At 37.4% G+C, this 22,485-nt stretch overlaps 3 protein-coding genes across 3 annotated transcripts; 2 read left to right on the top strand and 1 right to left on the bottom strand.

Moving 5' to 3' along the window:
- The first annotated feature begins 7,856 nt into the window (after positions 1-7,856).
- Positions 7,857-10,314, top strand: LOC110778817 (uncharacterized). The gene is made up of 7 exons (XM_021983368.2): positions 7,857-8,019; positions 8,102-8,223; positions 8,372-8,424; positions 8,661-8,724; positions 8,885-8,927; positions 9,033-9,080; positions 10,032-10,314. Exons 1-7 carry the CDS (start codon positions 7,942-7,944, stop codon positions 10,200-10,202), a joined length of 579 nt encoding a protein of 192 aa, XP_021839060.1. The 5' UTR covers positions 7,857-7,941; the 3' UTR covers positions 10,203-10,314.
- A 332-nt stretch (positions 10,315-10,646) lies between these two features.
- Positions 10,647-16,999, bottom strand: LOC110778816 (uncharacterized). Its single transcript, XM_021983367.2, has 6 exons — positions 16,595-16,999; positions 14,332-14,713; positions 13,625-13,821; positions 13,200-13,341; positions 11,273-11,426; positions 10,647-11,180 (listed from the first exon to the last, which is right to left on the bottom strand). The coding sequence occupies exons 1-6, from the start codon at positions 16,651-16,653 to the stop codon at positions 11,155-11,157; spliced, it is 960 nt and encodes a 319-aa protein (XP_021839059.1). The 5' UTR covers positions 16,654-16,999; the 3' UTR covers positions 10,647-11,154.
- Positions 17,000-19,747: 2,748 nt separating this feature from the next.
- On the top strand, positions 19,748-21,584 carry LOC110779544 (protein COBRA-like). Its single transcript, XM_056834319.1, has 5 exons — positions 19,748-19,943; positions 20,271-20,276; positions 20,501-20,571; positions 20,938-21,406; positions 21,520-21,584. Exons 1-5 carry the CDS (start codon positions 19,748-19,750, stop codon positions 21,582-21,584), a joined length of 807 nt encoding a protein of 268 aa, XP_056690297.1.
- Positions 21,585-22,485: the final 901 nt, after the last annotated feature.

The following is a 22,485-nucleotide window of genomic DNA, read 5'->3' as shown; positions in this document are numbered from 1 at the left end:
GCGCGCGAGCCATCGCTCGCTGTGCGCGCGAGCCATCGCTCGCTGTGCGCGCGAGCCATCGCTCGCTGTGCGCGCGAGCCATCGCTCGATGTGCGCGCGACATCGCTCGTTGTGCGCGCGAGCAACGCTGGGCGCAGCGCTCGTGGCACGCGAGCTTGCGCTCGCTGCGCGCTAGGATGCGCGCTCTTGCGCGAGGCAGTGCGCGTTGTGGCGCAGCTCGCTTGCTGCCCACACGCGACTGCCTTGGCTTGCGTTTCGCCCATGCCCATTTGTTCATAGCTCGTGGCACACGACACAAGGCAGGGCTGCTGCCTTGTGCTCGTGCACTACGCCCTTGCTCATTGCATTCGTGCCGCACGGGCGACGAGCTCCCTTGCTCGTCGTCGCATGCCCGCACTATACAACACCCCTTAAGGGTAACACGAAGCGTCCATTGCTTTGTGCGTGCAAGTTTTATGAACGAATCGCATAAAAATTTAAAATTTATATTTAAAATTAATGACAAATTAATAAATAATATTAATTTCATAATTTTAGGGCGAAAAAATCGAAAATTTATTATTCAATTGATTTCCGATTTACATGGATTCAAGTCTAGGTCATAAAAATTTAAAATTTATCATAAATTTACAATTTTTTATGGTGGTTTTTAATCATAGGTTTCTAATTAAATTATAATTAATTATGAAAATCAAATTAATTCTAAATTATTCTAATTTTCAACAAATTAATCATAATTACAAATTAGATTGCATAATTAACAAGGCTAGGCATTCAAACTTGTTAAACATATACAGTAGGTCAATCAAAAATTCAAGATTTATCAACAAGAATCGCAAATATTTAATTTCACATCTTAAATTTACGAAATTTTGCATTCGAAAAACTAAAACCTTCGAAAAGTCATAGTTAGGCTTCGAATTTGAGAATTCTGGGTTCGGAAGAAAAGTACTATTTTTGTCAAAATTTTAGAATGCCTTTTACATGCGGAATTGACACAAAAATCACTCGATTTGGATGAGTAACGAAGAAACTGCCGAAAAACTGCGTACGTATAATTAAATAAACGCAATTTGCAATTAATTAACAATCACGAAAATTAATCACCCCTTTTAATTCTTGCAAATTTGTAATATTTAACCATGTTCATGCAATTTAGATTATGAAAATAATAAGGGGCTCGTGATACCACTGTTAGGTTATGATACATATGATATTACATAAATCATGCGGAAACAACCATTAACCCAGGAATACATATTATTTACACATAATCATATAGCATAATTTAGATGCATACTCTTTGTTGCGTGCCCTCCCTAGCTGCGCCCGAACCGAGCAAGAACAAGTCTTTAGGACTCCAAGTGTCGTCCCTCCGTAGATAGTCCACAGCACGTCCGGATCCGCCTTAAGATTGACCAACTAGAATCGCCCTTAAGGTACTAGAATTTTCGGCACTTTTGAGCAAGATGTGTGATTGAATTTTTCTCTCAAAAACTCACTTTGAATACTTTGAAAACTCGTTATAAATTGTGAACCCAGGCCACATATTTATAGGGGTATGGAAAGGGAATTGGAATCCTATTCAGATACAAATTAATTAAACCTAGAATCCTACAAGAACTCTAATTAATTAATTTATCTAATAGAATTAGGAATTTAATCATTAACCGAACTCTGCATGTTTTAGGAATCGTGCATGAACACAAACACTCACGCACACACACACGGCAGCCACGATGGGCCGCCCATGCGCGTGCGTGCGAGCAGCAGCCCACGCAGCGAGGCCTACGCGAGCTACAAGCCCACGTAGCTCCTGCGCGCGCTGCGCGCGCTGTGCGCGCTGCCTCGGCCTGCTGGGCCTGGCCTTGCGCTGGGCCTGGCGTGGCCTTGGCTGTTCGTGTGGCGCGCTTGGCTTGCTGGGCGATGGCCTGGCTTCGTGCTGGGCCCTCGTCCGGCAGGCCTCGTCCGATGCTTATTCGTACGATACGCTTCCGATTAAATTTCCGATTCCGGAATTCATTTCCGATACGAACAATATTTAATATTTCCGATTCCGGAATTAATTTCCGTTTCGAACAAATATTTAATATTTCCGTTTCCGGAATTATTTTCCGATTCCGATAATATTTCTGATTCTGACAATATTTCCGTTTCCGGCAATATTTCCGATTCTGGCAATATTTCCATTTCCGATAATATTTTCCGATACGTACCATGTTTCCGTTTCCGGCAACATCTACGACTTGGATAATATTTATATTTCCGATACGATCCATATTTCCGTTTCCGGTAATATCATCGTTTCCGGAGTATTCATTTCTTGCCTGTGACGATCTCAGCTCCCACTGAAACCTAGATCCGTCGATTCCGAATATTCATAGATGGAGTATTTAATGCCATTAAATACTTGATCCGTTTACGTACTATTTGTGTGACCCTACGGGTTCAGTCAAGAGTAAGCTGTGGATTAATATCATTAATTCCACTTGAACTGAAGCGGCCTCTAGCTAGGCATTCAGCTCACTTGATCTCACTGAATTATTAACTTGTTAATCAATACTGAACCGCATTTATTAGACTTATCATAGAATGCATACTTGGACCAAGGGCATTATTTCCTTCATAAACAACAATTAGTGGTTGGTTAAGATGGTAATGGGAGTTATTCTCCAAACTTGAGGTCTTGTGTTCGAGCCTTATTATATTGATTTTTGGTTGTCAATAACATCACATAACCTTGGTGAGTGGATGATGTGGCGTAAGTAGGAGAGTTCTATGTGACACATAAACATTTTTCGCAACGCCTTTTAATATATTAGTATAGATGCTAATAAAGTTTAATTTAACTTTATTGTTTAATATACATATATTAACTACATTTATGTGAGTATGTCAAAAATAAAAAAATTAATTAATTAAGTTTTAACGCTTAAGTTACTATTTTCCGAATCAGTTTTGGATAAACATGAAAAAAAAATCTAAACTAGTTTTTAGTTTAAAAAAAACTGAAAAATGGTAATGATACAGATCGTACCCTTAATTTCCCGTTAACATTTTCTTGAAACTTTTTTGGGCTCCTTCTTGACACGGGTCCTAGGTCATCGCTAGCGATGGCCGACGTGGCGGGTTGGGTGGGTCATGAGAGGATTTGGTGGGTCGTGGGTCGGTGATAGTTGACACATGACCCGCCTTAGTCAAAGTTAGGGTGAGTCGGGGCGTGGGTTGTGTCGGAAAAAATGGACACAGTACGTGATGGGCCGTGGGTCGCGATGGGTTGTGCGGGTCGGGTGGGTCCGATGGATTACCACATGTTTTGGGTTATGATGTGACTGTGAAGAGTCAGTTGGGTATGTTAGGTTTAGACGAGTTTTAATTAAGAGCCGATGTGAGTCAGGTGGGTTTAGATGAAAACAAAACTATGGAGTATTTTGCGCTAAAATGAAATTGCGGAGTACTCCTACATGTTGTAGTTTTGCCCAGATGGCAGCAATTAGTTCCACCTTGTCATCTTTTATTTCCTCGAGCAAAATGTCACGGAATTTTGGGAGATTGATACTTCAAGAAAGCTCCTTTTTTTATCACCACTTATTTAGAAGTTTTGGTCTTCTTATACATTCAATGGGTAATGATAAAGGTCGTAAGTTGTGATAATATTTAGTTGTCGTAATCTTACGTGTTGGAATTTAATTGGTAGGTATAGGCGCCACGTAGTTTATGCGTCATCATAATATTTTTAATATCAATGTAATATTTACACTATGAAAATATATAAATAAGGTAGTCGATGTAAAGAGGGAAACAAATTAGAATATTAAGATTTTCCTACCTTTTTTTGTAACATGTATAATAGGTTATATAAGTTAAATATTTTAGTTTCCAATTTAAATCTTGGCACATAATCATGCCATTAAATGTCGCATGTTGCGACATTTATCATTTTCGTATTCAATGATTCAATTCAATCCATGAAATTTAGTTATATATTCAACGGTTCAATTCAATCCATGAAATATAGTTTCAAGTAGAAAGGAAGACTTCAATCTTTAATTCCCCTCCTCTGCAAAAAAATCAAAAAATAAAATCTTCAAAACAACGTCTTCAAAACAGCATCAACAATGGCATATATATGGAGAACATCTCGCTAACCCCACTTCGTATATGATCAATCAACCATCAAATTTTGCTCGTTCTACTCAATTTTTCGGGTTTGTGATTTTTAGCCCAGATTATGGGTCGTGCCTCCCTCGTACGTTGGATAAAGGATGTCCGAGAAGCGGTATATATTCCGGTTTAAGACCTTCGTCGTTGTCCCCACCATACTGGTCAATTAACATGTATTTTCGCTCTTCACTGTCTCCTCCGCCTTGACAGTCGTTGAATAAGTAAACCTCGCATGTGAAAAGTAATTGAGAAATAGAGGGAGGGAATATGACAAAGAAGCATAGGAGAAAGATGGGCAAAGATGACAAAGGAGAGAGATGAGCCGATGGAAGCATATTTACCAAATATCAAAACCACTTTAAGTGGTTTCCTTCTTTTCGTTGTAGTTTCGTAAAAATGTGAAGAAAAGTTATTTTTTACAACAACACAACCAAACACGATTTTTTTTTTTTTTTTTTGGTTTAAAGAAACAAAAACCTGAAAACTACAACAATACCGAACACAACCTAAGTTATCATTCCTAAATTTCTTTTTCAACTTTATCATTTTCAGATTAATAAGCAAAAAAAGGGAGGGGGGAGGCCGAAATGGGATAGAGTTACATGGTACACATTGAGTGAGTGACGATATCCCATCATCGGAGCTGAATCCTCACCGTGAACACGATTGCACTTGGGAAATACTACTGCAAAATCCAAAAATGGTTAAGTAAACGTGTGCCAAATATTTGATTGGTATGTAAAGTTGTGGCGTGTTGATGACATTGTATTAGAAGCAAATTTGGCACTGACTATGGTGCAATCGAAAACTGGTGTTGCACCCCCAATTTCACACAACGATCTCCCTTATTGTGTACTCAAATAAGACGAATTAGGAACTCACAACATGCTCATAACTTTTTATGTAAAAAACCAGAAAAGAGAAGAAAAAGAAAAATAGTTGTTGTCTCGTCAAAAGCTTCCCAATAATATAATGGTTTGTAATCCCTAAACAAAGTGTAACCGAAAGAGGAGTGACCCACATGCATATGATGGAGTGACCCACGGTTTAGGGAAGACTTTCGAGAGTGACGAGAGAGATTTCGAGAAGTGACGAGAGAGATTTCGAGAGTGAAGTTTGGATTGTTTGTGGACGCCTCATGCATATGATGGAGTGACCCACAGTTTAAGACTCGTTAGTAATCGACTGATAAGTGATAATCGAAGAAGTCGACGTTGTCACTATTTGCTGGGGCATCTACAACTAGAAATGTAAAATTTGACTCGATCCGAGAATCTGATCTGAGTCGACTTATATACGTAAGAACCGTAAATCGACCGAAATCCGAAATATTTTTAAAATAGAAAATCCGTAACCCGATCCTATCCGACCGTTATAACTAACGACCGATTACGACCCGTTAATGCATGACTTGGGCGCAAACCTGACACCCTAGATGAGAGTGAACCACATCAAGAAGATCAACACTCACATTCAGAATCGGGACCAACATGTTCTTCACACATGGTGGCTTATGCACTACAGTTTGCTGAAGAGGTGGATTCATATCCCAATAAGGTCAACAAAGTGGGCATTGTCGATGATATCACTAGCATGTTAGATCAGAGAGTCGGTTCCACTGAGCAAGGTCCAACATTGTTTGGACATGCTGAAAGTTAGAAGTTGTTGATTGCCCTTAAAGGGCAAAATTTAAGGCAGAGGAGTTTCTGGTACATCATGCACTATTATGGAGCATTTGATACATCTGTGTGAGGATTTGAGTTACTGGTACATCTGGCCCTATTATGGTGCATTTGGTACATCTGTGAGAGGATTCGAGTTTTCTGATACATCTGGCATTATTGCGGTGCATCTGGTACACTTGTTATTTGTGAGAGAATTCAAGTCAATAGGGGAGATTTGTTAGGATGCCTTAAATAAGTTGTAGGGAGGCAACTAGGGATCCCTAGTAAGGCAACGAGGAATCCTCAACCAGGCAGCTTGGGATCTTGAAGAGGCAACGAGTTATCATCCGCAAGTGAGCGACGGTCATGAGCTGCAATAGTTATTCCGTTTGGGCCAAGGTTATCTGTTTTCTGCATCTGTTTTAACAGAATTGATTTTAGGATGGAATCTCACTTAGGCTATGTTAGTTGGCTTCTTTTTTCTCCTTAATTCCCCCATCTGTTATAACAAATTGGTATCAGAGATGGGCTTTTGATCAGTTGGACTATTGCACCATCTGTTAAACATCGTTGTATGTGGGCTTGTTCCAATTATGGCTCGTCTGTTGGTATCTCCTAAGTGGCTAGGGTTTAGATGCTTTAGCCCATTCTGCTCAAGGAGGAGTGACTTACACTTAAGGGGGGATTTGTTAGAAAGTAGGTATGAGTATTGTGCCCCATGTGTAAAGAAGAAGCAAAAAGCTTGAAGTTTATAACTTAAGTGGGCTAATCCCCCCGCCAATTGATTTTAGGATGTAACCTCACTTGAGCTATGTTAGTGGATTTCTATTTCTTCCTTGATTTCCCCAACTGTTATATCAGTTTTTCATCAATAGGTTTGCGGAATTTCAGATAAGCGTTCTTATCTAAAGGATAATAACATATTAGTAAGAGCAAGATCAAGGTGGTTTTGTCTTAAGATTTTCTTCAATTGCCATGTCAGCATTTCATTAATATTTAATAATTAAATTGTTGTTAAGATTTCTTAAGATTCAATAAAATTTAGCTCTTCACCCATCAAATTCATTTAAGACTTGTAAATTTATGTATAATTTTTTTCCTAATATTAATTGTATTATTTAATTTAATTCATACACCAAGTCTTAAGTTGAGTCTTAGTTTTTCAAGACTCGATTTAAGACTTTGTTAAGATTCGTCTACTTCATTGCTACTATTTCTATGCGTCTTATCTTAAGACTGATGAATCATATGCCACGTCATCACAATTCAAATTTAGCAAAGAAAATATTTTTAAAAGAAATATAATTATCAGGGTGTTCCAATGAGTGAGAGAACTAAGAGGGCCTCGGGGTAACTCTAAATCCCATGGATCATGGTTATTCTCTCATTTTGGATTAGCTGGTCCTAATTCATATGCATCGCCTTAGTTTGGCCTGAAAATAAGGAAGAAGGAGCCCTCTGTAGAAAAAAGTTTCCCGCATCCGTTGCTGTCAAACACGACCATAATTTTCTCTATTGATAAAATTTCACACATGATATTTCGACAAATCTTAAAAGCCAATTAAACATTTTTCTTTGAAGCGAGTTATAATTTTAGATAACTTTTATATTTTCACTTAATGTAGAAAATGTGTTAGAGTTATGATATTATGTTGAGGTTATACTAGTATGTTTAGGAAACTAGAGTTATAAATACACTCTACCGACTATGTATTTACATATTCATTTGCTCATTTGCTTAACGAGCTTGAAAGATTGTTCAAGCTTGTTTTTCAACTTAACAAGCGATCGATCTTTGATCAAGCTTGTTCCCGAATAGTTCATGAACGTATTAGCTCATTTACACTCTAATAATGTTATTTGGCTATACAATATTGGGCTTGCTCTTTTGTTTCTTTTTTCGTTAGAGAAACTGGGCTTCCATCTTTAGATAAGGAATTTTCGAACCCAATTACCTACCTCAATTATTGGCCCGGCCCACATAAACAGAAATAATTTTCTACTTCTTCCCCGTAGTCCCGTACTCCTTTTTCATTTCTTTCGTTCTTTGTAAAAACCAAATTTAGCCGCCATTGAAGCTCTTTTGCGCCTCTTCTTCTGCTAGTTCAACAAGATGAGTAAACAAGGTCCTCCAAAGCACCAGAACAAATTCGCATGGAAACCTAACCTAGGCCGCAAAATCAATGAAACGGTATTTTTTTTTCTACAAACAATTCAATTACACTTATGAATCATAATTAATTAAAGATTATTTATTTGTATTAAAAAATCAGGAACCAGGTGGGAGATTCAGGCCATTATCGGAAGTAACAGGGGTTTGCCCTCGTTGTAGAGATCAAATTGAATGGAAGCGCAAATATGGAAAATATAAACCCCTTGTTGAACCCTCTAAATGGTTTTTTCTCTCTCCTCTTTTCCAAAAATTGATGCTTTTTTTTGAGAATTTTGATGAATTGTGATTCTGGGTTGTGTTTTTATTTGTCAATTAACACTGGGTATTGATTTAATTTGTGATTTGTTGTGTTATTTTTTTAATTTTTCAGTCAGAAGTGTTCTAAAAGGGCTGTTCGTCAAGCTTACCATAACCTGTGCACTGGTTAGTTTTCATCCATTTTCCTTTTCATGCTTGTTTGTATTTGTTATTATGCTTAAGGTTATACATAGTATAAAATTGACCAATGCACTTATTAACTTGGTGACTATAATCTTGGTATTCAATACTTGGAATCGAATATTGTCTGTATTGTTGCCTTTTGTGGCTCCTTAACACCCGAAAAAAGATTGAGTATGTAATTCAAAAGGTTGATTCATTGTCTTTGGATTGGATTGCAGGCTGTGCTAAAGAACAAGGTGTATGTGCTAAGTGTTGTAGTCGTGTGGGTCATCTTGTTGGAAGGTTTTCATCTAACTTCCCTTTTCTGAAATCCTTGTTCCATTATGTTTTTCTTGAATATTGAGTAGTTAACTTTGTTTGTTGTTGTAATTGCTATGTGGGTGATTGATTGTGTCACTTATTGAACTTTTGTTACTTTTACGAATTTTGTGAACCTGTTCAGGGACTCGGTAGAAGTAGAAGCTGAGCAGAAGGTGCTTGAGGAGGTACTATCTCTGTCTTCTAACATCAGAAATTAATAATGCGAGACTAAAAGATTGTAGATTTCTGTGTTTGGTATCTGATAGTTTGGATCTGTGTCTTTAATGCAGGCAATAAAGAATGCTCGTGAGAGGGATAGGAGGACGTTATTGCGTTCTGTAAGTCGTCAGGATTCTTTTTCTTTAGTTTTGTGCCTGTTTTTTTCGCAGTTGTTTAGTATGATAGTTGAGAAACTAGTCTTGTTTGAACTCCCGCCTACCCCCTTCACTACCATGCCTCCAGTGTATGGATGAACCTAATGATTACCGTGATTGTATAACTTGAGCTTGGTTGTCGTAGAACTTTTGTGATCATCTATGGTGGGATATGCAGTACTGTGCCTATCTCCTTGGGTAATTGCTACTGTACTTTACCACAATGTTCAATTATGTTATCCTTTTGAACCTATTATGACAAATTGACAATTTTATCTGAAAAATATGACTTGGAACTGTAAGAACATTGTAACTGTGTTGAGTGTATGTTGGAACAAATAGCCTTTTTAATAACACTTGGCAACAATGGCCCATGCTGCATGAGATATTGAGATGATAGTCTTAGGCTGTGTTTTCTTCAATCGAATTTGACTTGTCTGAACTTATTGTAGTTGGTAAATTGAACTTATTCGAAGTTACTAAATACGTTGAGGAGAAGACACCCTTAGTTTGGAAACACATCCATCTTCTTTTTGAATAAATTTGGTGGAAGGTATACATTTAGCTTTGACTTTGCTTTTGCCGTCTACTTGTATCCATTCCCATATGATGATATGAACCTTTGGGGATGGTTGGTACTACTATAACAAACAACATATAATCATATCGCTACAATGATATTGATTCTCATATTCCCCTATCCTCCCAAGGCAGAAGTTTATATACTCTCGACATAAGTGCTTAACAATATGGAGAACCATATATCATTTTTATTCCATATTACTTTTGTGCGGTGTTAGAGGGGCTACCATCTGTTTATTAGTGATGATTGATGTTAGCTAAGTTTATATTCATAGTGACTGGTGTTACTCCAGTTTATCTCAACGATTCATCTGTTTTGTTTAATTGCAACAGATGAACAAGGATAAATCCAAAGGAGAAGACAAAGCCCCAGCTGCTGTTCAGGAGGGGAAAGTTGAGGAATTATTCTCTGCTGTATCTCTGGATGAATATGCGGAATTGAGCAGAGATGATATAGATGGTGGTGATTGTGAACATGATCAAGATGTCAAGATCTGTAACTAAGCCAATGACAATTGTATGTTTAAAGATGGAATTTAGAGTGGTTTTACACCGTGTGTGGAGTTTTGATAATGTGACTGTTATTCATGAAACGATGATTTCCATTTCCCTGTCATTCTGTTTGCCTGAGCCAAACAAAAGTCAAGCGCTCAACGGCACATAGAATACGTGCACTGATGCTGCATCTTGCATTCTACCTGCATTTCTGAAGTTAACCTATCTACCTCGGCCTCATTGTAATTAGGGGTGCTGTAGTTGATGATTATGCAATTTGAAATTTACCGTGATGATGCTCAAACTGGTATATTAACCTTACTGTAATCCTAATGAAATCAGGGATACGAGTCATACGAATAGGAATTTCAATTTGGTTCTGTTTGCCGTCATTCCAAGTTTTAGCTGATAAAGACTCCAGTCTTATGCAGATATCCAATCAAAAGACAATCCTAAAACAAAGGGGAGAGCAATATGCTAATATAATTTTACACCATTTGCAAATTTCAAGCATTATGAACAAAGGAATGTGTAAAAAGGAAAAATAAAGCTACATCTTCCTTGTACCAGAATTTTTTTTACGGTTCAATGAATTTACCACTGCCACCCTTGGGGTGTAACTGTGTAAGCTCATGACTTTTATATTTTGTAGTCCATTGAGAATATACAGAAAAATGACGGCTCTTCTCTGTAACTTTCTAATCTATGTTTTATGAACAGACATTCTCCCTGATTTTGAGTAACAGGAATGTTCTGCTAAATACAAATTGCTAATTCAGTAGGTATAACCCATCTTACGGAGCGATTATCAGAGGCTGTGTACTGAAGTCACGAAAACAAGTTGCAAAAAGTTTTTCGTTATTGTTGATGGCAGTTGATGAAAGAATGGCGATGAAAAAGGGCCAAGGGTGAGTAAGCTGAATCCTTCAAAGCAATTCAGCAAATGTGCTGTCGTAAAAAACTAGTCCTCCTTTGCACATAGCCGCTCTGCAGGGAAGCACAGGAAACATGTTCAAATCTATTGGACAGAAATAAAATATTGCAACACAAAGAAGGAAATGTAAGATAAGCATTCATACTGAGATATTCATAAGCCAGTATCATAGAAGTTCCCCAAGCGGACATGCTGAAAAATCTTGGACCTAGTCCTCTATAAAGACCTTTCCAACCATCATCTGCAATCAATTTCTTTACAACTTGAACAGTATTCTGTCTATTATCTAGTCCCATTACCTGCATCAAATTTTTGTGCGTTCAGAATCACAAATACACATCCAAAATATGGAGAACTGATAACTAAAAGAGACGCAGAGTGCCCAAGACTAACATAACAAACCCCTAACGAGCAAAGCATACTCCTACTTTTCCTTTCCCTTAAACCTTTTCCAAGAGCTGTGAAACTATTTGATCTGCTTTTGGGGCAATCAATGATGAGGCTCATTTATGTGTGCAAGCAAGGAACAAGTCTTTCCCAATTTCCCAACAAGCTAAACACAATTCACAAGCCATCACTTGCTAATACACCAGGGCAAACCATGGGTAAAACCCACATCGTTATACAGACCCTGTGGATTGGTAAGGCAGATCCTATGAACTCCTACTCAGCACGTAACTGACCATGATTCCATGAACATAAATTGCAGCACAACATCAAGCCAAGGCATATTGAGCAATGCGAACTTCAGGGGTGATGCAGCAGCAAGCTGACCTAATTGGGCGCACAAGTAATGAATTCCTGTGTGATTAATAGTCACTACTTGGGGGCGCACAACTCCCTAAAATAGACTATGCTTTGAAAGGCTTTTAATGTGTTTCAGCAGTGGCGCTAGAGCTTGAAAATGGGTCAGGTTGTGTTGATTTCCTGTCGAGTTCCCTCAACCCGACCCGTTCATTAACCCGTTTATCAAACATGCATATAAAAAGTGTACACCAAAACACTACAAGTTAATTAACCCACTTTATCTAGAAGAATTTCAGGTCTAAATGAACTTAATACAACAACAAAAAAAAAACAAATCTAGCATAATTAAGAAAAACCCTTTAAACTGATACAGCACTGATAAAATTGGCAGTAGACTAGCAATTTTGCGGGTTGTCATGCTGGATTCAGGTATGAAAGTCTAACCCTAACTCAGCATGCAATCAATCTTGATAATGGGGGTTATCTCCCATCTTGCTAGTCGGTAGTACACAGATGATGAATCCCTTCTAGCAGACAATCAATCTTGATTGGTCAACATGGTCTAGGAAACCTGCCTTAAATTTTCTATTTGACGTTAGTCGACATAATCTAGGAAGCTTTCCCAAGTGTAAGTCAGAGCATTTTAAATAAAAATAAAATAAAAACATTTTTGCAAAGCCTAATTCTGCAACATAATCTAAGTTCTCGAATGTCATTGTGTTCAAAGGTCACTGAAAGCGGCTTCGCTCAAAGTTCAATAGGCTATTGCGGCAGTGCATTAAGCTGCACAATATTCAATCTAGATTTTTGATATCTCTTCGACATCATTGATATACATTCACCATACATTATTTCGTTCCAGGAGGCTATCAAGATTGAAGGTACCCATGGGCCATGCCATGGGTCCTCTCTCTTTCAAAAATCACACTCCTAACCATATCTTTTTATAAGTAATAATACCTTTGTCTGAATTAGTTTTCACATTATTGGATCATGTCAAACTACAAGAAATGATACGATTGATAACCGTTTCAGGACAAGGGACTAAATAAACGGATGAAAAAAAAAATCATTGCTAATTGGATATGCAATATCTTGGATATTACATAACATCCAAGTTAAACTACTCCTAACTTCAATACCACCCCCTAAATTTCAAACCCATACGAAAACTTTACTACTAAGTATAAGCTTCTTCTTCTTTTTTTTTTTTTTAAACTGAAGTTATTAGCAAGAAATATTTGCAATAAAATATGAAAACAAGATGCAAATGCATCTAGTAAAAAGCGTATTAGCACGAGAAATAAGGTGGAATTTACTTGTACCTGTAAGCGAGTCTTAATGGTGTCTAAAGGAGTTGTTATGCAAGATGCTGTGGCACCAGCAGCAACACCCCCAGCAGCTTGAACCCCCACAATTTTCCCTAGACTAGGAGCTTCTTGCTTCTCAGTCCCATCTCCTAGAAGGCTGCACATATAAAAAGCATTTAACAAAACAAAAAAAAAAACGAACAGAACTACATTTTTTAAATTACGACAACTAGTCCAAGACAATCAGCATGTTCTGGGTTACTGATAACCTAAAAGAACACTTCATAATGACCATTCGAGAACAAAATTTTAAATCAGTTATTACATATCGAAAAGTGTCACTATATTAATACAGCAACTGCAGCCTCAAAAAAAAACACAGGAATTTAGGCCAAGATTCACAAATAAAAAACGTAGAGATTTATACGATTATACCTCACCTCCAAAATAAACGTTGGCTAGATCCATAACTGGCCCACCATACAGCACTGGAAGGGGCATATGTCATCACTGATAGACCAAAACCCCTATACAGTCCCAGAACACCATCTGACCTACAAATTTTGCGAACAACATCAAGGCCTCCGTTATATGTTGCGTAGCCCGAATACCCTTGTACCATCAACTTCTGGCTAACCTAGATTTCAAAATTGGGGGAAAAAATCATGGTGTATTGTCAATGCGCATCAGTACATAAAAGTCAACATTGAAGTTTCCTTCCTATAAAAGATGGCGATCGCATAAAAAAAATATTCACATAAACAAAGTTTAGCCTGGAAAAGATAATAAATTGTTGCTACTTGCTAGACAAAGTACACTAGTATAGCCTTTCTCAATAACTGATAACTGACTGGAAGACAAAGAAAAGAGCGTTTGACCAGGATAATGACATTCAAATAAAAAGATCACACGGGTAATTTCAAACTCTTGGTGAATAGGAAGATAAGTAAATTTGACATCATCATGTCCATTTCTAAAGCAGACAAGCCTCAGTCAAAACCCACAACCCAGATGACAGAGACATCACAAAATTAACATGATGTGTGGTAGTTCAAACTTCAAATAGGAGTCATACTATGGATAACTATAACCCAAATTAAAGATTCAAGCGAGTTTCTGTTACTTATAAGTTATATCAGATACATACCACGTCCACTGGTACAAACACAGCCTGCGCAGAAAGTGATCCAACCATGCCGGCAATACCATTTGCGATGGCTGCCTGTGATGGTTCAGACAATTTAAGTGGTTCAACCATCTTAAAAGCTGCCACTTTTGTAGTCTCTAGAGCAGTGAGAAATATAATCCTGGCCGGAACTGCGCCTGTGATCACTGTGCCAAATCCTCTGTACAAACCAGGTACACCATCAGCTTTCAATATGCCTTTGGCAACTGAAAACGCACTTTTCTCAGCAACATCCTTAGAAGCAACCTGTAGCCTGGTCTTAACAACGGAAACTGGATAAAGTGCCACTGTAATCCCCGTAAAAAGCCCAGCTCCGACAACATAGAATTTTGTCTTGTCTAGTCTGCAGGGAAGTCCAAGATGCAAAATTTCAATAAATTTGTTTCTTAATTACAGGGTGAAGAAGGAAGCTACTATCCTCCAAAAGTTCGAGTGCTTTCCAATACATTCAAACTAATGCAAAAATAATATTAGAAAAATAAGAATCTTTCACAATGCCTACAATCTTATTGATTGGACTAAAAAAAGTTACATCATAAATAGAACAAGGCGCTAAGAAAAGGGTGTAGATCTTTTTATTTAAGTGGCTACAATAAAGTTGTAACCATGGTCAAATGTTCCTGGGATTAAACACCCAGGAAGAATATGACACACATATGGAACTAGAATATACTTTAAATCCTATTGGCAGACATTGCAGTTTGCAGACAACAAAGAGGATTAACACGAGCACTATTCTAGATTTCTAGTACTCTTACAGTCTTACATACTTTTTTATATGATTGATAACAATGTGACTGACTTCCCCAGTAAATTTAGGTTCCACGCTGATAAACTACAACGAAGTATATAAAATCCCAAATTTCAAATGAAAAACCAAGATATGAATAAATGATACTATACCACAGAAGATAGAACACCCTAATGAGTCATGACAACACAATTTTCAGGCATGGAATGCCAGTATGTTAAGTTTGATACGACACATGAAACGATAAATAGCGCATATTTCCTCGACGCTGAATATGAGATGTTCCTTGTGGTGTGTACCACTACAACTATAAAATTCATTCACAATCGATGAATTTACTGCCATCGCAACGCAGGAATAATACTGAAATGAAGAGATGCTGACAGTTTTCTAAAGGAGTGGAGTGACATAATGTTGTAATCAATCAGTTAATTACCATCTTATACTGAGTGTACACAATTCAAGAACCTTCCCAATTTGGGAATAATAAGTCCATGTAACACTGATTAAATACCAATTCAAAGCCTTGATAAAGCTTCCCAAATTAATACAGCAGTTAGCAGACCCTTCATGCTTCAAACAGTACTTCAAGTTTATCCACGAGAATCAAGCGAGCAGAGATCAAAAATCTTAAGGAGAAACTGGCATAGGTGAAAAGTCTTATTCTAGCAATGGAAGAAATTCGTGGACCGTGATTTATTACTGTATACGAAGTACTTATGAACTGAAGATCAACCTTTCAAAAGTACAGTTCCCTCATAAAGCTTGACCACATAGTCAAGGGTCGGAAGAGAAAACAAGAAATTAGAATTCTATGTCTACAAGACAAAACATGAGTTAAGTGACACACATCGAAGACGATCCATCATATAAACTCTGTAGATGCAACAAAGAACAGTAAAAACTCCTTGGCTAGTAGCATGATCAATTTCAGAATTAACAAATTAGCACACACTATTCTCTCCCATTTCAAATACCATATCTAATTCTGTTATCAGCCATCCGAAGATAATAACATCACGTAAAGTTTATTCTCACCACAAACTAATACGAATACAAACTTAGCTTATCAAGTAAACAAGGAAAACTAACATAACAGTTGCTTGTGATATCTAATTAATCTTTCATTCTAGAAGCTCATCTAAAACCATATCCTAATTTCTCGAATCCAAGAAGGGTAAAACAGCAACAAACGTGAAAATTTCGCCTATATATTAGGTCACACAGTAACTACACTTCCAAGTAAATTAAAGCACAAACAACTCAAAGTTTCCCCAATTACAGAAGGTCTCATTACAAAATCATCAATTTCAACTAAATAATTAATACTTAAACGGGAATTCTGGTTACGAATAGCTCAAGCAACAGTAATGCTAATTCAATACTCAAGAATGATCGTATGTTCGTATTAAAGAACATTAATTGAGGAAGACACAATCAAGGAAATGATTGTTGCAAAAAAGAAGCACTTACTTATCCCAATTAATCTCTGTTTGACCGAATGCCGGAGTTCGAGCACCAGATGACTCCATTAGGAAGAAATGTGATTCGAAGAGAGAGATATTAGCCGAAATCTCAATTAAAATTTTAAAAAATCAAGAACCCTAAGTATTGAAGAATCACAAAATAGGCTAGCAAAGGGGGGGAAATTAGCCGAAATCTCAACTTAAATCAGGAATCTGAACCAATGAATGAGTTTGATTTCTTGAAGAAAAGTATAAACTTCCCATCAAATCAAAGGAAATTTTAAAAAATGAGGAAGAAGAAAAATTGTTCTATTCTTGCCCTCTTAATTTTCCTTTTGTTTGTAAGAACTAAGAACTAAGAACTAAGAACTAAGAACAGTATATTTTGTTCACGGGAAATAATTGGATTACATTATTGTTAGGGAGACCAAAAAACGTGCATTTAGCCCGTTAAAAAAATTACCTCATTTCTAAAGCTGTGTGATCCGTCTGAACATGATTCGAGATTCGATATTCGAGATGATCCGACCCAAATCCAACCCGAAGACCTGTTTTGACATCCACAATATGTGTCATGTATATCGGTAATCAATATGGTCACGGGGTCGCCCGTGCCATGTCTAAGGCTGTTAAAAAGTGATCCATTTCGAGAAATCGAACGACATTCGAACCGAATATATCTGAGAAGTAGAGGCTCTTGAAACCGACTCGTTACGACATTGATCCGAAATTCGATTTGACTCGTGAATCAAAGACCTGAACTCGATCCGCTAATAACACGAGGAGACATGTAACCCGATCAGTATCCAACCGAACAGAACATGCATCCGTCCCGATAGCAATTCGAAATCCGATTTTACCCGATAACGATTGAAATCGACCCGACCCGATAAAACCCGATATTCGATTTAACCCATACTGTTGTTGACCCGATCCGAATGAACCTAAAATCGACTTTCAACCGAATTTTGGACAAAGGGAGTAGAATTTCAAAAAAAATCATTATTTGGCATGAAACATTAGAATAATAAAGTTGTCCGAATTTGATAGTGAACTCGAGAGTTACTCGATCCATAAAACATAAGAATACAAGTCAACCCGATCTTAACTCGAACCGCAAACTCAATCCGTAATTGACCCAGATCTGAGGTACGACTGATCCAGACTTGACCCGTACCCGAGACTTTATCCGATCCAGACATGACCCATTCCCGCAGTAAACCGGTTAAAATAGTAATTGAATATGTCATACACCCGAACCGGAGACTTATTCGATCCGGACATGACCCATACCCGTAGTAAGCCGGTCAATCATATCCGACATACAACTGAACTTAGGGATGCTAATAAGCCGAGTCGAGCTTGAGTTTGGCTAAGCTCGATTCGAAAACTCGCAAGCTCAAAATTTTCAAAATCAGGCTTAAAAACTAAACTCGAGCTTGAAAACAACTCAAAAACTCAAACTCGAGTTCAAACTCAAACTCGCAAAACCCAAAATTGAGCTCGAACTCCACTTGATTCAAATTCCAATCTTATTAAAAAGTAAGTCTATACCCCAAATCAATATATCCATTAGCCCGAATGAAAGTCTAATGGAAGTGATTTGTACACTTTCACACTCAAAGAGTTATACTTATAACCCTTTCCTTCTTTCCTCCCTCACTTATTTAACAACGTGAAACAAAATTAATATTACTCTTTCCTTATTTCCTCCTTCACTTATTTATCAATGTGGGACAAAATGACTATAACACTTTCCTTATTTTCTCCCCCCACTTATTTACCAACGTGGGACAAAATGAATATAACTCTTTTTCTTCTTTTCTCCCTCACTTATTTATCATTGTGGGAAAAATGAATATAATCCATTCCTTCTTTTCTCTCTCACTTATTTACCATTTTGGGAGTAACTGTAGAAGACATTTCGACTGCTAAATCGTGTAATCTAGATGGACGATTTAAGATTTTTTTTTCCCTTTTTGTCCTTCATAATTTATTCATCCTTTTTAGAAAGAAGAAAAAAATAAATATATTTTTTTTAATGAACAAAAAATATAAATGATGAATAAAAATGATAAAATAAAATATTTTTATTTTTATAAAAGTTTATCTTATGTACGTATAATTCGAGCTTCTCACTAGCTTTCGAGTCGAGTATCAAGTTGCTAGACTCAACTCGACTCGTTAAATTTTCGAGTCGACCTCGAGCTCGAGTCGAGTTGAGTTTTGATGGAGCTTTGACTGAGTCGAGTTCGAGTAGCTCGTGAGTTATGTGAGCTCATAAGCACCCCTACCCGAACCAAACTAGACCTGAACAAAATTAAATCGATACAAAATCGTTTTAAACCCGAACCGGTTCAAACCGAACCGAAACCGGACAACATATTACGCGACTTCATTCAATTGACTGGGATAGAAACATTGACCCGACATTATCCGATTTTGACAAGACTGGAACAATTTATAACCGATTCAAAACCTATCCGATGCCCCGATTTGACACCCATAGGCATGCTCCCGAGGAGGCCAGGAGGAGTGATAGATCGAGGTTACCCAACGGGCAAAATGCCCATATATACCCGGGGGGTAATTGTTATTTTCGAATAATAGGTTGAAAAGTCAAACAATTAACTAAAGTATGGGCAACAATGACAGATTTTAATGCAACAACGACAATATTTATACAAACGTTAACAATATCAATTTGGGACAATTTAATATTTTCACGTAATGTGTTGAAAAGTCAAACAAAATACTAAAGTGGGCAACAATCACAGCTTTTAATGCAACTAGTTTAGATCCCTTGCACGCACGGATTTTGATAATTTTTTTCACAAAATATTTAACTGGATAACTACCAAACTACTGCATAGTTATAACATTTTTTAACATACTCGTTTAAATTTATTCATCTAATATGCATATTTAAAATGCTAATATGTTAATTTGACCAAAATATTCTCGGTGTCGTGTAAACGCTGGAGGGCAACCGCAAGCGTTCTACTGCATTGGAGGTAGCGCGGAATTGTCTTTTAGAGCAGTGGTCCGGCCACAGCACGACAATCGTTTCAGTTCCTATTACGCAATATCCAGTTAAGTCGTTCCAATTACTTATTTAGCTAACAATCTAAAAGACAATTATTCTGTTATGGCTATGAATATGTCGAAATTTCTTATTCCTGATATGTCGAAATTGGAACCTCTTGATGGGAAAAACTATAAACGTTGGGCTGTTAGGATGAGATTTTATTTGGAGCAAATTGATGTTGCGTATGTTATTTCTGATGTTGTGAAACCTGTTAATGATGATGAATTGCATGATTTTGAGGTTAAGTTTGCTAAGGATGATAGAATCTGTAAGGGAATGCTATTGCATCATATGAATGACAAATTGTTGATCCGCAATCTTTAGGGAAGGTGCAGTCTTTCATTCCCATTAGGCAGAATCAAATCAAATCAAATCATAATAGTAGGTTTGACTTTGAAAGCTGTGCATTATAAGCGACCAAATACTCAAATAGGAGCTGAGCATTAACGTGATTAATCAACTAACAACGATCAACTCAAAGGGGGAACCCAGATATCACCAATAAAAGTATACATCAAATTTACACCCATGTTCAGATATTCGTTGATTTTCAGTCTTTTTCTTGTGTTCTTCCTCTTTTCCTCTAACTTCATAGCTACAGGTACTAGCTAGCTCATTCTTATTTAATTATATTTAATTCTTGATTTTTGAATTTTTCTGTCATTTTATTTTCACCACCATTTCTTTCTGGGTTGCATTGACTAGTTTGAATCGTCTAATGCTTTCTCCATCTCATAAAGACATAAACAATATAACCTTACAACTTTGTGGGAAGCATGTCAACTAACTAAAATATCTATTGGTTTCTTTGAATGGTTATTTCAGAAGCTTATGGTTCAAATGGTACTATCACAATTAAGTGGGATGTTGTAAGTTGGACTCCTGATGGCTATGTTGTAAGTACTACGTCTTTCCTAATGAACTCTACTTCGTATATTGGTATCAAATCGTGTATATATTATATGAATGGGATTATTATATGCCATATTGGAATTTCAAATCGTGTATGAAATCTTATAAACTCCCCCATGGGATGATTGGAATTTATAGATGAATATTCGTATGGGTTACAAAAAGTCAAAAACGGTAGTCCCAGTTACATGATCTTGAGTTTTGACTCACCTAGTTTTAAGACTAGACAAAATAATTGGTATCATTGAAGTTGGTGCGTTTTTAATTGAGGTGTCTTAAATGAGTTTGAGGAGTGAAGAAGTAGATTAATTTGGTTGAGACTTTTCAAATTGTGAATGGTCTGCCTGCAGGGTATAGTTACAATCTACAACTTCCAAAAGCATCGTAGTATTGGAGCACCGGGATGGAAAGTGGGGTGGACATGGGCACGTAAAGAGGTGATATGGTCAATGATAGGAGCCCAAGTAACAAACCAAGGAGATTGCTCAAAGTTTAAAGGAAATGTCCCACACAGTTGTAAGAAGAACCCAACTATAATAGACTTGAAGCCTGGAACACCATACAACCAACAAATCGGAGATTGTTGTCGAGGAGGGGTGCTCGATTCGTGGTCTGGAAAAGATGATAGTCGTCGTTCGAAAAGTGCTTTCCAAATCGCTGTGGGAGTATCAGTGACAGGCACTACCAATAAAACTGTCAAAATGCCAAAGATGTTTATATTCAAGGCATCCGGAGGTGGTTATAGTTGCGGACCTGCAAAGATCGTAAGGCCTACTCGATTTTATACTGCGGATAGGAGGAGAGTTACTCAAGCTATAAGTAAGATATTTAACAATGCATCGTCCCTATGTTTCTTACACTTTACCTTAATTTGGATATATGTTTAATTTTGTAATGTACTAATTAATCAATATTTACTACTTTGTTTACAGTGACTTGGAATGTTACATGCTTGTATTCTACTACCCGGAAATCTCCTGCACAAGTTGTGTCTTAAAGAATTCAAGAACAAGCAACTTTGGTCTCGCCGCGCGGATGGAGTAGTAGTACACTACGACTCCCATCTCATTACACGTTTACAAGAATGAGCTTGATCAAATAAATGTTGATGCAATGTGTTATGTTATTCCACCCTCCCCCCCCTCAAAAATTGAGATCAAACATGGTTAATGGTTTTTGTGCAGGATGTTATGGATTCTAATCTTGAACTTGCATGTAATTTTAATGCTTCATTTCTTTGTGTCCTATAATCTTCGTGGTAAGATTACAAGTCAAAACATCTAACACTACAAGAATTTGTATCTTTAACGACAACCTAATAACGACGGGTCAAAAATCCCGCCGTAAAAGCCTTTTGCGACGGGGCAAACAACCAAACAAAGACGGGAACAACCGTTGCAAATGTCTATTACGACAGGATTTTCCATTAACGACGGCCCCCTTTTATGACGGGTTCACGACGGGAGATCCCGTCGTTAATCAATGATTATTGGCATATAGCGACGAGATTTCTCGTCGTTAATGGTACAATTTCTTGTAGTGTAAGTGGGATGATATGACTTCAAATGTTAATCGACTTTTTTTTTTTTTGACAGCCACACAAATAAACTTATTATATCAACCCTTTTCTCACCTGTGAGGCAAGATCATGAGCAGAAGAAACCATTAGTCTACTGACCTTAATACACACTACAAAACGTAAAATAGAATTGGAAGCTAGAGAAATTATGCCTTGGATTATATGGAGGATACGAATGTCAGCGGTAGCCGGGTTTCTAAGTGCATCAATCACCTCTTGGCAATCCGTTTTAATGATGATGTTGGAAGCATGATCACACGCCACTTTCAAGGCTTCAAAGATGGCTAGACACTCGGCTTGTACTGGGCAAGATGCACAT

Source organism: Spinacia oleracea, chromosome 1, assembly GCF_020520425.1.
Source record: "Spinacia oleracea cultivar Varoflay chromosome 1, BTI_SOV_V1, whole genome shotgun sequence".
Lineage (NCBI taxonomy): Eukaryota > Viridiplantae > Streptophyta > Magnoliopsida > Caryophyllales > Amaranthaceae > Spinacia > Spinacia oleracea.
This window is presented reverse-complemented; position numbering and strand designations above follow the sequence as displayed.